The sequence below is a fragment of the Vanessa tameamea genome, chromosome 11 (assembly GCF_037043105.1).
Source record: "Vanessa tameamea isolate UH-Manoa-2023 chromosome 11, ilVanTame1 primary haplotype, whole genome shotgun sequence".
NCBI classification, from domain to species: Eukaryota; Metazoa; Arthropoda; class Insecta; order Lepidoptera; family Nymphalidae; genus Vanessa; species Vanessa tameamea.
In genome coordinates this window covers 4195019-4212728 of record NC_087319.1, presented here as the reverse complement: position 1 = coordinate 4212728, position 17710 = coordinate 4195019, and the positions used below count along the sequence as shown (strand labels likewise).

The 17710-nt window shown below is 32.1% G+C and overlaps 1 protein-coding gene across 1 annotated transcript; it reads right to left on the bottom strand.

Moving 5' to 3' along the window:
* Positions 1–312: 312 nt before the first annotated feature.
* Positions 313–15483, bottom strand: LOC113400774 (structural maintenance of chromosomes protein 3). The gene is made up of 23 exons (XM_026640424.2): positions 15388–15483; positions 15163–15277; positions 14546–14685; positions 14249–14407; positions 13625–13750; positions 12974–13141; positions 11826–11917; positions 10985–11138; positions 10213–10442; positions 9580–9789; positions 8826–8925; positions 8358–8504; positions 7612–7770; positions 7246–7404; positions 6849–7060; positions 6365–6527; positions 6072–6235; positions 5284–5491; positions 4933–5109; positions 4221–4357; positions 1979–2159; positions 1282–1677; positions 313–924 (listed from the first exon to the last, which is right to left on the bottom strand). The coding sequence occupies exons 1-22, from the start codon at positions 15400–15402 to the stop codon at positions 1282–1284; spliced, it is 3612 nt and encodes a 1203-aa protein (XP_026496209.1). The 5' UTR covers positions 15403–15483; the 3' UTR covers positions 313–924.
* Positions 15484–17710: the final 2227 nt, after the last annotated feature.

The window sequence follows — 17710 nt, the reverse complement described above, 5'->3', positions numbered from 1 at the left end:
ATTATAGGCCCGACCTGGGGTTTCAATCCAAGACTTCAGGATCTGCGAGCCTTATCACTTCATTTCTAACGAGTAAGATGAACACCTAACTTGTAATGTAGTCATTTCAATCTAGGTCTTATTTAATGTTTTCAGAATAATTAGAATAACAACGCCGAATAATTTGGCAGAGGCAAGCTACATACAAAAGTTCTTTTTCCTATTAATGAAAGTGACAGAGACAGATGCAAATCATATAATTAAATAATCAGCAGCTTCCTTTTTACAAAATTCAAGAAATAATTGTCTGATATAATAATACAATTAAATTATTTTTTATTTATTTATTATTAACTTGTGTTTTATTTTAACACTGTTTTAAAATCTAATATTACAAATATGTCAATATATTTAATAATCTTAAATAAAAATAGAAAACTTACACAATACAGATAAAGATAACGTCAACCGAACCGAGAGAAATGAAGAATGTGATAAGCTAAACCGATTTTCGGAAAAAAAATATCAAATTTAAAACTATAATATTTAACAAAAAATGTTCCCGCACTTTTAAGAAAGTAAAACGAAGAATTATTTTAGCAAAAATAATATTAGCTTGATCACAACCGAAGCTTCGCGAACTTAAACAGAAAGTAACGTTGTCAAAATAATATTTTCGTTGCTTTTTTTTAAATTTATTTACACATTTGAAATAAATGCTTTCACAGAATACGTTACTATTAATATAATTTGCAATGAATATGTAAATTTACCAATAACGAAAATAATTATTTCCATACTTCATATTTTCTTTTACGATTACTCTTTATTAATCAAATTGAATAAAGGCTATTTAATAGTTCGCGATCTCGATTCAAACAGTATTCTCTTATTCGGGATAGAGTGAGGTCGTCCAGGACATTTCATCATCGCCCGTTGATTAATCTGAAACAATTAATTTTATAATTTAATTTCTGGCTAGAATGGAAATATAGAAATAAAAATATTATGACAGGTATTTAAGTGTTATTTCAATCAAAGATCTGACTAAATTTTTAAGAAAATTCTTATGGACTCAAAGTTTTAAGTCAAAATTATTATTCGTTAACATAACTTACACATCTTTTTATGTATGTACATACCGACAATATATATAAATACATGCATATATTATTTTATAAATTATGAGTTGTTTCTTATATAAGTTTATTGTGAACACTATGCATAATCCTTAATGAAAGCTGAATGAGAGCTATATTAATTGAAATAGTATTTAATAACGAACGTGCTAACGGCGACTACCTAGGCGTGCGTGGCGCTGTCCTCCACGAAGTCGCGCGCCTCGTCGATGGTGACGCACTCGACGTGCGAGACCTTGTTGCGGAACTTGACGCCGTAGAACTTGTGCGCGTGCTCGAGCAGCTCGGGCCGGAACGTCGTGGTGATGAACTGCGCCGACGTGGACAGCTCGTGGATCATGTTGGCGATCGCCTTGCGGTGCTGCGCGTCCAGCGCCTGGTCGATCTCGTCGAACAGGTAGAAGGGCGCCGGGTCGCACTTCTGGATGGCGAAGATGAGCGCCAGCGCCACCAGCGACTTCTGCCCGCCCGACAGCTGGTTCATCTCGCGCATGTCGCCGTCGCCGCCCGTGAACGACACCTTGATGCCGACGCCGGTGAACGGGTCCGCGTTCGCGCGCTGCGAATTACAGAGCCCTACGTATACAGTCTCATCTCCTTTGCAGCCGGCGCATTGTTAAAAACGAGTTACTGCCTGACCGATGCCAACTCTGATAGAAAATGCTTTGGGAATGTAAAGGGTTGTTGAAGTATTCAGTTCTGATGGCATTGATGTACGAACGCATAAAACAAAAAAAATCTTTAGTCGGCTTATACTACTTTCTCGGAAATACATATTCCATACAGATTTTTAAACCTATTCAAACGTTACACTTCTAAAAAAAACACACTAACTAAAATTTGAATAATAGTCTACTCACGTCGGGGTTGGTGTCTTGTCCCTCATCCGGCGCGACCCTCATTATAAGACTCCCTCGACCTTGAGGTACCAACTTCTTGAACACTTCTGTAAAATTTTTGCTAACTTGCTTGAATGTGAACTGTATGGCTTCGAGTTTCCTGTGCTCCAGTGTTTCAATCAATTCACGAATTTTTTCTCCACTGCAAATAAAATTATTCAGTTAATGATTTTTTCTTTGTTTAAAAATGTCGTACCGTACAACTTATATATTAAGAAATGTTAATTGATAAATTAGTTTATTAGAGTTAATAGCTATATTCTGGAAAAAATGTAATAAGTCAATATGTCAAATTCATTAAATAATTTAGAACGATACGAAACCATAAGATACCGTAATGACAATAGTAATTGTCGTGGTATAAATACTATTTCACTTGTGCTCAATATTTATTTCAAACCACAAACCGAAATGTTCAAGAGTAATTTCTTATTACTTTGTTTGATAACTTTACCGTTATGTTCAAAAGGTTTCGAATATTTCAATTTATTCACAGTTAACAATTTAATCAACAGAATCGAAGATGTAGTAAGCACAAATGAAGGAAATAGCGAGCGAATCGAACCAGAACTAGAAGATGCCTATTTGAATATAACTCAATTAGTAACAAAATATGGATACAGAATCGAGGAACATACGCTCACAACCGAAGACGGCTATATTTTGAATATTCAGAGAATGCCTGCTCGAAATATAAAAAAAAAAATTATATTTCTAATGCACGGGATTCTCGATTCTTCAGACAGTTGGGTTTTGCAAGGGCCCAATAGTGCACTTGCATATTTCCTAGTAGACGAGGGATTTGATGTTTGGATGGGAAATGCGCGAGGTAACAAATATTCTTCGTCGCATACAACTTTAAGCCAGACGCAACCGGACTTTTGGAAGTTTTCTTGGGACGAAATTGGAACTTATGATCTGCCTGCTATGATAGATTACGTCCTGAATGTAACAGGAGAGGATAAATTATACTACGCTGGATATTCACAAGGAACGACAATATTTTACGTTATGAACTCATTAAAACCGGAATATAATACGAAAGTCAAAATTATGTTCGCCCTGGCACCGGTGACTTGGATGAGTCACGCGAAGAGTCCGATATTAAAGCTATTGGCGTCGGCTTACGGAATTCTTGGATATTTATGGAACGCCGACATTTACACATCTAGTACGGATCATTTAAGTAAAATACAAAACTTCTTGTGCAATATACTGCCATTTGGATGCGACAACTTGCTACAAACTGTTATTGGTAACGATTACAAATTAATGAACCCATCATTAATCCCAGTCATTTTCGGTCACGTACCGACAAACTCGTCAACTATGCAAATAGTTCATTATGGACAATTATATTACTCTAGAAGATTTTGTCGTTTCGATTACGGCACGAGTGAGAACTTAGTGAGATATGGACAAGAATTGCCACCTGATTATAATTTGAGAAATGTGACGGTTCCAACTGTGTTCTTTTACAGCAGTAACGATTTGCTATCGGATGTAGCTGATATTTCGTTACTATTTAACGCTTTACCAAATGTTTATAACACTTATTATTTGGAAAATTTTAATCATTTAGATTACATGTATGCTACCGTAGCAAAAGATCTAATCTACACGAATATTGTTAAAGAAATAAGAGATTTTAATGACGATTGAAATTAAACGGTTTATAGTTCGATATGTTAACAGTTATCCGCATATAAACAGACAAAAAACATAACAGTTCCCTACTCTTGTTTCTTTGTTTGTTAAGATATTTTTTTGTTGTGTTACTTTAAAAATGGAAATAGGAGTTAAAATAAAAGGTCAAATTTCAAATACCGGATGAACATTAGTAATTATTATTAGTATTTATTACTTACTAAACAATTAAATTTTTCTCTTAATATATTACTTTCAATTTTATATTATAACTAAGATTAAACGTTAACATTATAGGAATTATGTAATTATACAAAAGCTTTTGTTTAAAGTCTTTTATTAATTTATTTTCCCAAATGTCATTCATTATGTAAAAAAAAATTGTAAACGTATATTTTAAAATGATAGTCTCCCGACCATTTCTTGGTGATTGATTTATTAATGCACAGTAACTGCCTTTCGAAAAGAAGCTAAACAATGAATAGTTCCTTAGTTTATTCAAATTTTAGAACTATTAAAAACATTTAAAAAAAAGTAAAACAATTTTTAATCTTACCCGATATCAAGTTCTTCTTTTCGCTTGTATAGTTTTTCCTTTTGTTCCGAAAAGCTTATAAACTGGTCCAAAGCCTTTTTGTTAACGTGATTGTATTTCTTGAGGTGCTGGTTCGCTTTCTCTAGTTCTTTGAATAACTGGACATAAAATTAACACTGTTAGTTTTATTGGAGTTTTTGTGTTTTAAAATGAAAAATGATTTAATTTGTCGTTGTAGTGCTTATATGGTTATTAGTTTATGTGTTATTGGGATTGGAAGTAACATATTGCCATTGGTATCCTTTTTAATCGTAGCATGTTTTAGTAAAATTACATTTTATTTGATCTCAAATATCTGATAAGAAACGGCGACAAAAAGCCAGCGGTTTTTTTCTTCTTCTAATTATAATGATAATCGGAGTTAAAAGTTCAACGTTTAATCAATTGTACTTTTGCTAATCTCAATCGAATTGATTGTATTTCAATAATAGCTACATTGATAGTAGAGAAGTCGTTTTTATTACAACAAATTAGTTAAGATAAAATGTATCTATTGATGCAAATGCTGGTGACTTTATAAGGCAGTACGAGTTTAATCACACAATATAGTACATAAAAATATTAAAGACATTTTTGAAGATTACGTTTTATGAGTAGGTCATTCCGAGCTTCCAGGTCGGATAATAAAGTTTAGTAAGAACGTAAATAATACAAAAAAGAGGGACACACTAACCTGTTTCAAAGACATCTTCTGGTATTTCGAGTGTAACTCGGGCGCATTAGGTAAGGTGCCGAGAGCAGCTATTTTGTCTAAGGACTCTTGAATTTTCTCTTGCAGTAGTACTTCTTTCGAAGCCATTTTTTCCAGTCCCTTCGCATCTTCCTCCATTTTATCTTGCGCTTCTTTTTCCTGGACAGTAAAGAATTTCTCTTATTTACATATTACATTTTATTATCATATTTAATGAATTTATAATTTTTGAAGTTTTATATTAAAACACGAACATCCAAATAAAGAAGGCGGCTAGTAAAGGCACGATTAAGAAGCGCACGGCGCGCTCGGCGTCAGTGTCGGCGTGCCTACCTTGGTGCGCCACTTGTCGAGCTCCACCTTGAGCGCCTTCTCGTTGCGCACGGCGGCCTGCACGGCGCGCTCGGTGTCCTCGAGCTCGCGGTTGATCTGCCGGATGCGCTTCTCGGCGGCGGCGAGGTCGGCCTTGCTGTTGGAGAGGCGTCGCTTGCGGTCCTCCACCGATATCTCCTGCAGCGCCTGCACGAGCTCGTCCTTGCGTCTGCGCAAGTGATTACATGTATTACTTCGAAGGACGACGAGCTATATACTTAGTACATTTTAGCTGTAAATCTAAGCGTGTTATATAATAGGCTATTTGACAATGCGAAAAATAAAGTCTCAATTATTGTAATCAGTATATATGAGTTTAAAGGTAGTTATTTATTAACGAAAGTTGAAAATAATAACTAATTTATTCAAAAATCCATAAATAAAAATGCATTTTTTTAAACGTTTGTCACGTGACACAAAACGATCCTGATTGATCGGGTTTATGATGACGTCACTTGTTTGTTAACCTCGTTTGCCTACTGTATGTGGATTATATGTGCCACAGATTATAATACAGGCAAGTGACGTCACCGACCCCATTGCAGCACCATATTGTCAGGTAGCGTTTTCGCGCGCTATTTAAATATTGAATTTTTAATTTGATATTTTTCTACTGGGCTCCTTAACCTCTACTAAATAATATAAAATGGATTTTAAACACCAGTCAAATAGCCTATTCGTTGATAATTTATAAATATTTAATGAACATCTGCATAAACAAATAAGTAACTTTATTTATTTTAGATTACCGTATAAGATTATTCGTAAGAAGATTTTCAAGTTTATTTTTAGTCGCTTCGAGATTCATTCGCTGACTGAAGGCCTCCTTGTTTTCCTGAGTCAGTCTCCGAATAGCATCGTTCAATTCGTCTACCTTCCCTTGATCTGCAGTCGACAGTTGTTCCATTAGTTCCTAAAAGAAATAATATGTTCTCAGAGGTTTTTTCGGTATCAATATTAAACCAATGGTTTGCAAATAAATAATGTCAAAAAACTAAGGAAGTAAGGAATGTTCTATAAGGCATATGTTTTGATCACCAACCTGATGCAGTTCAGACTCCAGTCCCTCTTTCGTGGCCTGCATCGCCTCTAAGCTGGAGCGACACTGCGCTAACGATCGTTCTTTCGGCCCCCTGAACCTTTCTATGGATGCTAATTCTTCTTTCATCAGACGTATATCTGCTTTTACTTTGTCAAATATGTCCCTAGAATATAACAAAATAGATAATTTTGCGTGTTTTGAATTTATTTATTACACTTACCGCGGATTTTTTTTTATTGTCACTGATATTTGTTAACATTTTAGTGGTAGATTTAGTAGATATATGATTATATATATTACGTAGAAGTATAACTTTTGGGGTTTAATTTAATTTTTCATATAAAATCTGTCAGTTTTTGTCTGTTATTAACAAGACAACAATATATTAAACATATAATTCAATAACAACATTATTATTGGACTTTAATATGGTTATTGTATTTGATAAATTTGATTTCTTATAAGCAGTTATTAATGTACATACTTGGCCTTTCCCTGTTTCGTCTCTGTCCGCTGCATTTCTGACACAATGGTGTTAATACTCGTCTCAGTCTTGTTCAACTCCTGCCGTAGTGTGTTCAACTCCTCATCTAAGGTGGTGATTTGTTCCATCAACTCTGATCTGGTCTTTTGCATTTCAAGACGTGAACGCGATTGGTTGAAATAACCACCAGTCAGGGAACCTTTTGAAGACACCTAAAATTGTTTGAGTTGTCATTCATTTGAAATTTATTTTTAATATTTAGATTATTTGTATGTTAGGAACCAAATGGTTATTGATAATTTGGCTGTCTTTAAGCAACACTACAAAAAAACCTAAATTGTAAAATATGTCAAACATGTAGACTATTTAATATTAAAACATTGTAGATAGAACATACTTGATCTCCTTCTAATGTGACACAGTCCAAGTGGAACTGTTTGCCCAGCTCAGTAGCGCACTCTAGATTCCTGCAGATGAGTGTTTTTCCAAAAATGTACTTCATTGCTTTAGCGTATTTGGGATCGTACTTAAGCTTCTGTACCATGGCTATTGCATTCTGGAAATAACATAAATTATTACTATTGTACAACATTAATAATAACGGTATATATGATTTGAAAATATATATATATATATATATATATATATATATATATATATTGTTATTTCTAATACATAGTTAAATAATTTGAGGCCAGGCTGTAAACATATATTTATATGTAAATTATTTTACCAAATATATTAAATTGAATCAAATGCTTACATTGTCGTTGGGATACACCATATCCCTTACTTGGAGACGGTTAAGAGGCATAAAGGTAACTTCTCCTGGTAAGCTCTGACGGTTCATCTCCTTTAGAATCTTTGTGCCCACTGTGTCTGACTCCACTATGTGGTGGAAGAGTCGATTACCGGCTGTAACCTGTAATTCATTTTCTACATCTATGTATCATATTTTATTTATTGTATCTACAATATAAAATAATAACAGGCTATTTGACAATGCGAAAAATAAAGTGTCAATTTATTGTAATCAGTATATATTATGAGTTTAAAAATGGTTATTTATCAAGGAAAGTTGAAAATAATAATTAATTTATTCAAAAATCCATAAATAAAAATGCATTTTTTTAAACGTTTGTCACGTGACACAAAACGCTCCTGATTGGTCGGGTTTATGATGACGTCACTTGCTTGTGAACCTCGTTTGCCTTCTGTATATGTGCCACAGATTACAATACAGGTAAGTGACGTCACCGACTCCATTGCAGCGCCATATTGTCAAAGTAGCGTTTTCGCGCGCTATTTAAATATGGAATTTTTAAATTGATATTTTTCAGCAAATGTGTACAAGAATTAAAAAAAACAACTTTTACTGGGTTCCTTAAGCTCTACTAAATAATATAAAATGGATTTTAAAAACCAGTCAAATAGCCTTTTATACCAGCTACTCGTTCCGAATATGCAAAGTAATACAATATATTTATTGCAATATCATATAAGACTCACCTCGACCGCAGTATAAATGGTCTTGTCACAGGTGAAGTTCTCTATGACCGGTCCATAGTACTGCGTAGCTATTTTGGCCCAATCTCCGCCCCTCTCTTGGAATGTTTCTAAAACTTTTCGCACACTGTCCCTACCGTTTAATATAGGCTGAAATTAAGAAGTTCAATTAAATTCATTATTTATCTAAGTTTAATAGAAATAATCAGTATAACAACAGGCACAAGGGACAAAGTGTCTTATCTATTCCCCAAGGGTGGTAGCATATTGACAATGTAAGGAATAATTAATATTTCTTACCAGTGCCGATGTCTAAAGTGGTGACCACTTATAATTTGATGCATAATGAAAATATGATATTACAGAATTTTTAGCATGTTTCATTACTAGAAGTGGCATTTTGAACAGTTCTTAAATTTAGACCTCAAAATGATACGTATAATATAAATTAATTTCAAGTTTGCAATTTACCTTTCCAGCCATTGAACGTAATGCTTGATCAGCCTTTGCCAAATCTTCTTTCAGTGATGACAGGTTCTGTGTCAATGTTGTTTCTTTGCGCCATAATTCACTAAAAATAATATTAACATTTTAGAACATTGATAATTATGTGAACATTAAATATATATACAAGCACAGGAATCAAAATAAATAATATATGTAAATCTAGGAACATCACTTTCACTTCATAAAACAAATTATGTTGTATGAAGTGAAAGTGTTAAGAAATCTTTATATTTATAAATTCAATCAATGATTGATGATGATGATGTCTTTGTTTATCTAATAGGTAGGAGAACGGGCAAATGAGCCACCCGATGGTAAGTGGTCACCACAGCCCATAGACGATGATGCTGTATTAAATATTAATAATTCCTTTCATCACATCAATGCACAATGAACTTTGTGCCTGGGGTTACACTGGCTAATTTACCCTTCAAACCTACACAAGTTTTGGTATTTGGCAGTAGAATATCTGATGAGTAAACGGTACCTACCCAAACGGGCAAAGTCCTACCATCAAGTAAACATATAAACAAAGGAGTCATAACTATTGAAGCCTGACTTTCTGTGATACAATATGGCACCACTTAATTCCAGGATGCTACTAAGACTATTTTGACAGAATAAATGAATAACTTTCAATTGATCTAACTTGATATTGGAATCCATGAACCCAGTATCTGCAGCTAGTTATAATTATGTATATTTAAAATATTCTCACTTTCTAGAACTTTGTTCCTGGTCCTTCCGTTTCTTGCATTCATAGTACTGTTTGTTGTGTTCGTCGATAGCCACTCGCTGCCGCTCCATTTCTTTCGTCATCTCCTCTATACGTTTCTCCAGCTCTGTCAATTTTGTCGCATCACGACGTAGGTCTTCTCGTAATTTGTTCTCGTGATCTTTTTTGTCCTTAATCTGTTTATTAAGGGATCTATAAAAGAGAGATACACAATAATAATGCTGAACTCTGTGATTACCAGTGATTAAAAACAAACATTTATTACCAACCTTAGACTTATACATGAATGATAACTCAAAACACATTATATTATTAATAAATAAATTAAATAAAAAAATTGATTGCAATACATACATATATTTATTTTAATATATTAATATGAATGCATCCAATGCGTATATCATTGGATACATTAATATCCACCATCTAAACACTTATAGCTAAAAGTACACCTTTACACCAAGAACAAAATCATACATATTGTAGTTATTTAGGGTAATACAAGCAGTTGTTGGAGGTGACTGCACGAGCAAGTAATATATAACTCCAGTTATATTTGAAATTAAAATTCCCAGCAACCATAATCAATTACATTTATTTCAAAGTAGGACATACTTAAGTTCCTTCTCGATCCAACGATCCCTATCTTGCTTGGACGTGAACTGAGTGCCTCTCCCTTGCTTAGCGTACAACTCTTGTCTCTTCTGTTGGTTCAGTGCCAACGCTCTGGTACATTCCTCCTCGCGTGCCTTCATCTCTTCATATTTAGGTTTAAGCTCTTCCAATTCACGTTCCTTTTCGGATATTTGTTGACGAAGACGTTCCAGTTCAGCCTCTGCTCTTTCCTATACAAAATTATTAGACGATAAACAATGATAGCGGTATCGATCAAAACGGTTTTTATATCTTAATGAACAGATTTTTGTATATTACATGTATAATAGGGTTTTTTTATTTCAGCGTTACGGAATAATATATAGTCTATTCCAACCACAAGAAGACAAAAGCCAAATAAACAACATTTGACAACGAATTGACGCGATATCATTGATTATGCTTGATTAATCTATGATATTCATTATGGATTTGCGAAAAAATTGTGTTTTGAACGTCGACGAAATTGTTTTCGGAACATTGGAATTCAAATTCGAGTGGATATTAGTTAAGTCTAATGGCGTTGTATTATAAATAAGTGTTGTATCAAAAAATCTTAATAGTGCACAATATAGCTGAGCCATCAAATCGCAAGAAATACGTAATTCTAAGGTTTGTGTATCTTTATTCCTACTTCGATTTGAATATGCTAGATTGTTTATGATTATATTCAATAATATGCACCTTCATCTTAAATTCTTAATTTGAGTAACATATTTTTACAAAACAATACCTTGGATTTATTATCTCCATCAACATCGTCAGTGAGGTCTTTTATTGCCAATTCAAGCTTGGTCTTCTCCCTCAGCAGTTGCTGTTGTTCAGTCGATAATATATCTTTCTCTTCCCGTGTCGCGGCCACGTCCTTACGAGCGTCTTTTAGTTTCCTAAAATAAAAAAATAAATAAACACAACAACAAACACATACACAAAAACAAATATATTCATATTATAAGTAAAAATTTTTAATACTTTTTTATAATTTATAATTAATTTTTAATTGAAAATTTTGTTTTTAAGTTGGCATATAAGTCTCGTTATAGTAAGTTTTTTTAAAAACATTTCACCGAACGCGCTCCATTAGCGCTTAAATATTTAATTTCAGAATGTTATACGGACTACGGATCGAAAGCAGTATTTACGTAAACGTAAATCTGTGGGTAAATAAGAGCTCACTTGAAGATACCGCTACTTATGCGGTAGATCAGTAGATGTACGTGTAAATTAATTTGTCAACACAACCGACAACAACTGATCAACATTATAAATAACATGATTTTAAATTATTTCAATAGTTACTTATTATCTCTACATAGTATAAAACAAAATCGCTTTCCGCCGACTGAACGCTTAGATATTTTAAAATACGCTTACGACTTAAATACGGATTTCCAGAGGAAGTTTTATATGAATAATACATGCATATTTTAGTAGAGAAAAGTCGAGAATTTCAACTTTCCTAAAGATAATCTATATACAAAAATACACGTTATTGTACCCGTGTGAAGTCGGGACGCGTAGCTAGTAATATATAATTTTAGTAGGTAAAGTATATTTTGCTTCTAGTCCCATACCTGTTAGATTCCCTCACATGGTCTTGAGCTTCACGCACCATGTCCGCATAGTGCTGTTGCTCTTTGCCACTGTTCGCACGCATTTTCTCTAACTGCAAAAATTTACAATTCATTTAATCCCCACTATTGTCACAAATCAAAAATTTACCAATTAAACAAAACTTATAGCGTCGATTATCTACAGTATGAATTTATGTTATTAATTGAATATATATATATCGCCAATAATTTAAATATATACGAAACAAGTTAGTTGGTAGGGTTCTGTGCAAGCTTATCCTGAGATAACTACAGCTACCACTAAGGGGCGGATATATATATATATATATATTGCCAAAGTCTATGGGTGGTGGTGGCCACTTATCATTAGACGGGTTTGCTCCACCATTATTTTTAAAAAATATATCCATATAAAATAACATCAATAAGGAACAGACTTAAAAGGCAACAGAGAAAGAAATATAAAAGATTTTATGTATCTCATATATTTTAGACAACATATGTTTCAAACACTTCAGGACCTAAAGGCTTACAGAACAATAAGTGCTATATAATTTTAGTAGGTTTTCAAACGTAAAAAACAAACAAACAAAAATACAAATAAACATAGAAAACTTACCTCTCTCTAATATTAGTATGATTGAGGTTAACCGCAATCATGTCCTTGGTGGCAAGCTGTCTCATGGGCTGAGAGCAGTTTAATCAGGATAAGAATACTAATACAATTACAATTAAAATGTACAACTATCAAACTAATTTTTGTATACTACTTTTAAATTTGGAACAGCGTAATTTTTTGCTTGTTTGTTTTTTATAGTCCGGCCGCTTCATTAATGCGTTCCTGGTAGTCATATATAGACTACAAAATAAATAGTTGACCAAAAAAAGTATAACTGTATGTTTTCTGATATTTTTAATAATAATAAAAAATAAATTATATCAATAACAATATAATTAATAAAGCAAATAAACAATAATAATATATAATTTACGCTACTTATGACATGTCAGGAACACATTCTATGAAGTGCCAGATATTTATAAAATGCTTCAAGCACATTGACCCTCAATATAGACTTATATAAAGCTCGAAATTAGTCTTAGTCAATTGTTTAAAGTAAATAGTTATTTATAATAAGTATACAAACATCTTCCAATTTGCGTTTGTTTTCTCTATGCTCAGTGTCGTGGATGATGAATTCTAAAACACGTCTAGCCCGATCCCACTTCTGGTATTCCTTGAGTTCTTCCTTCTCCTCCTCAAGTGTTTTTAATCTCTCTTCAATTGTTTGCAGAAAATCATTGATTTTCTCTACCTGTAAAACATAATTCTTTTAAATTGGGACTCTATTAATAATAATATAATTATCTGGAACCATTATGTTCTATCTAAAATAAAAAAAAGAAACTGGATCTAGAATTAATTTTTTGGATAACTTTAAAAAATTAATAATGTTTCTCATAAACCATCATCACATGTGAAACATCTTTTCATAAATTTTTATTGCAATGTCTTTTTATATATTACATGCTAAGGTAAAATTCCACGTGTTGACTGAAATCAGGGGCAACGGTCCACATTCTTCACAATATCAGAGTTCCTCCTGAACATTGGATCAATGTTATAAATATTTACTGGTAGAATAACTACCAACTAGGTTATAACTAGCCATATGGACACAAATAACTTTCATCAGTTAAAAATCTATGAAAACTTCAGTATTTATTACATATAAGCAAAGAAGAATAAGTGTTACTACTATAAGTTCAATTGAATGATTTGTAAAAAATCTTCTAACCTTGCCAACAGTTTCTTTGAGTATAGTAACAGACTCCTCACGTCTTTCATCATACACTCTAGTTCCAGCAACTTCTCTTAGCAGTTTCAATCTATGTGAGTCTGGAGCTACTGCCATTTGATTAATCTGTTCATCAAATAAAAAAAATTATTATGGAAAATAAAAATGAAATTCTTGAAAGAATTCATTCGTAGTGACATTTTCAATAGAAATAAATTTAAAATGCAATAGCGTAAACAAGATTACTTCCAAAGTACTATAGATGGCAATGAAATGACCAAAAGATTCAGGCAAGAGAATGTAAGCAATTTCCATACTATAGACTCATATTGATAATTTCAAGATAGAAAAGTCAAATAACTTTTATTGTTCCAATAAGGAAATTGCCAATGACATATGCAATTATGAAATTTATATAAATTATAGGTATGCATTAAAAGAAATTTATATCTATTTTAATTAATACTTACTTAGATAATGTTTTAAAAATTTAGTAAACTATAAAATCAAGATCAAATTGATCAAACTATTGTTAAATAATTATCAAACCTCATGACAGAAAATAAGTTGAGAGCATCAAATAAAATCAAGACAAAAATAAATAAAAAAAATCATTAAACTTACCTTTCCTTGTTTGACAATGTAGTATGGATTTGAATTCGAGAGCCCAGCACTTTCCAAAAGATTTAGTACTTCTGAGCGAGGTACCACTTTCTTATTAAGGAAAAATTGATCTTTCTTTGAACCAATAACTCGGCGTAAAAATATTTCATCTTTTTCAATCTGAAAGCAATCATATTATACATACATATTATAAGCAAGAATATTTGAAAATTATAGCAAACTTTAAAAAAATATAATTATTTAATATCAGTAATTATGTAGCTACTAGCATGAATTGTAATAAATATACTCAGTTACCGGTATTCTATTATCAGAATTGTCAAATATGATTTCCACAAAGGCAGATATCACCCTGGGTCCGGTACCTTCATGGAGAAGAGCAAGTCGCTGTTCTGGTCTAAGATGTGAAAATTCATCACTTAGTACAAACTGAATTGCTGTAATATAACAATAATTAACTTATTTACTGTGCATACAACATAAAAAAAAGGTAAACTTAAGACAAATAATATTGAAAAATAACACCATACCAATGTTCACTAAAGTAGCGATCTCTTCTAGACACAATACTGTTCGAATAATATTATGGTAATAGAAACAAGGATTTTATAATATATATAGAGTCAATAATTATTTCACCTTTATAATATATATATTGGTATAGAAAGAATTGTTTATGTTAAGTTAATTTAAATAATGTTACAAGTCTGCTTGGTTGTAAGCTATGAATATTATTGTTAGAAAAGTTTAAAATAGTTTCATAAATAGAGAAATAGCTTTAAGGAGTATCAAATAATATGATTTATTATTACTAATACCGTAAACTTATTCAATATAACAAATCACATTGAATTATAACACATTGTTTATGTTGTGAAAATCTTAAGAGTTCGTGGTTATAAGTTGATGCTTACCATGAAAGAAGTTACTTTTTCCAGAACCATTACGGCCAACGACTACATTATGCCTTTTATCAAAAGGTTCCACCACTATTTGTTCACGATAACTTTTAAAACCCTGAATAATCACCTATAAACAAAACAATGTCATTTAACAATACACGTCACAAATGAAAAATAATATAAATAATAAGGGCATGTCATGATACACTGCTTAAAACAATTGACTGGATTTTTTACCTGTTTTATATGCATTTTTAGTGATTTAAAGACTTGTAAAGTTAACTTAAAAATTTAATCCAAGCATTCACCGCCATTTCTTCTTTGACACTTCAATGATTGAAGTTCAATCACTAATACAGTGGCACAGATTACGAATTAAATTCGTAATTCGTACTCTTTAAAATAAAAAGGCGGCAACGGCAGGTAATGTTTAATGCATACTCTTCATAAAGTATAAATTATTATATTCCATCTACACTGCCCTTTTTCTAATAAGTTTTTTTTATAGAAAATGTTTATTACAGAAAATAAACCTAGTTTAATAATAGGTGTATTCGTGTAAAATTATGCTATTACCTTCTACATTTTTGCAGACATCGCTAGATGTTATTAAATTGACAATTAATAAAGCCGAGACTAGTTTGTGATTATAAATATTTATTCATATCGTGTACCAATTCTATATATCTATAGTATTTATATAAAAATGGATGACACTGTTTAAGGTTAATAAACTTCAAAGTCGTTAAACAGATTCCTTTGATATTTGATTTTTTTTCACTGGGGTTTTTAATTATCCAATTTGTTATGTCTTCGATAGATGGCGCTGCTGGATATCAAATTATATAGCGGTCAACCGTACCATAACATGGCAAATGATATCATATTTATATAAAAATAATAATAATCATATACCAATAGACAGCACAACAAAAGCAAAAAGAATTAATTTATTCTTAGGGCCTCCAACCAAATCCATGAGGGTGTAAGACTTTAATTATGTCTATTGTCTAATAACAGCCTAAAATATAATTGTCGATGGTAGATCTATTATATCTATTCTATTATTATTATATCTATATATAAGATCTATTATAGATGGTAGCTATTTGTGCTAATAATGGATATACCACAAAGGATACATTTTAAGCCCTTTTTTATTTTTAATATATTTAGCTAATTCCGGGGTCCTGGATTCAAATCATAGGTCAGGCTGATGAAAAGTAATTGGTAAAAAGTAAGTGCACAAAGCACTGTATGTCCTGCGTAGTAGGCTAGTCTCCCTTGAGATAGGCTCCCGTAGCCAAAATTGGTAAGGACGAAATTTACAAATATGTTTATATATCACATATATATGCTTGCTGTCCGAGTTAAACTTATTTCTGATATCGTTTTTTTATTATTTATCGTTAGTTTTTAAGTCGACTTATTATGACAATGTAAGCAGGACATGGCAATAGGTACTACATTTCTTACCAGTTCTTTTTTCATGACATTTATCAGAGACACACTTTTAGTTCACAACAATTGCAAAGAGTCCACCTTGTTTTCTTCATAGCACGAGACAACGGCGAAATAATCTGAGCCCTGTCGACACAAATAAAAACCACAAAAAGTTTAGTTTAAGTAGGTTTGTATTGTGAAGAACATGACTCACTAGTTCAAAAAGTAGTAATTGTCTATGGTATCATCTTAGTTTTTAATTAGATGAAAGGACGCCAGAAGGCTATATATGTATAGAGTAGGTATATAGAGTATTGAGAGATATATGAGACTAAGGATTTTTTGTGATAATAATGCTTGTTTGTGGACCTCGTGGACACTTCCCGGATTAACACTTTCCGAGTAGAGACTGTAAATTATTGTCACCCTTATTCCTATAAACTTGAAAATACATTTACATTTACACATACATTTTAACTGAATTCAATTATATTGTGTTCCGGTAGGTTAGTGTGCCAGTTTAACTATATACATAAGCGAAATACTCAGTCTGCTGTGTAAATCTGTTTGTAAAAGCAGGAAATCCGGAAGCTTTCACGCAGAGGATTGCAATTGTCTGATGATTGAAGCATAAACCTAAAATTTATATAACTTTTTTAAGCAAATATTTATACTCTGAAACATGACGTTTTTTGCAATTTAGAATTAATAAACTAGTAAATTATAATAAAGTAGCGATATTCTTGCTGAGTTTAATCTATACGGCACCGATAAGGAGCTCTAGGTGCATACCTAAACACTAAAGACTTGATTGATTAAAATAGGACTGCATATATTCATGACCTAATTTATCATTGATAATTAATGAATGATGTATGAGAATTATTAATATTAATAATTTAAATATTTTTCGTTATATTTCGTTTTATAAAGATCAACTGCAATTTGGTGAGCAATGCTTGCTTTTTATTATTTAAACTTTTCTATTTTTGCATGATTCTACTAAATGGATCACAAGTCGCTAATTAAACAAACGCAGCAAACGGACATGTTCGTACTTGTTCAGATTAAAATCCGCAAACTTCGAACAGGGTCACTTGATGAAGTCAATATATTA

Coding starts and splice junctions, on each gene's coding strand:
- LOC113400774 (XM_026640424.2), bottom strand. Junction 13,751..14,248: donor ACATTGTCAAACAAGGAAAG/GTAAGTTTAATG, acceptor TTTGATGAACAG/ATTAATCAAATGGCAGTAGC. Junction 6,528..6,848: donor ACGAAACAGGGAAAGGCCAA/GTATGTACATTA, acceptor GTTATATTCTAG/GGACATATTTGACAAAGTAA.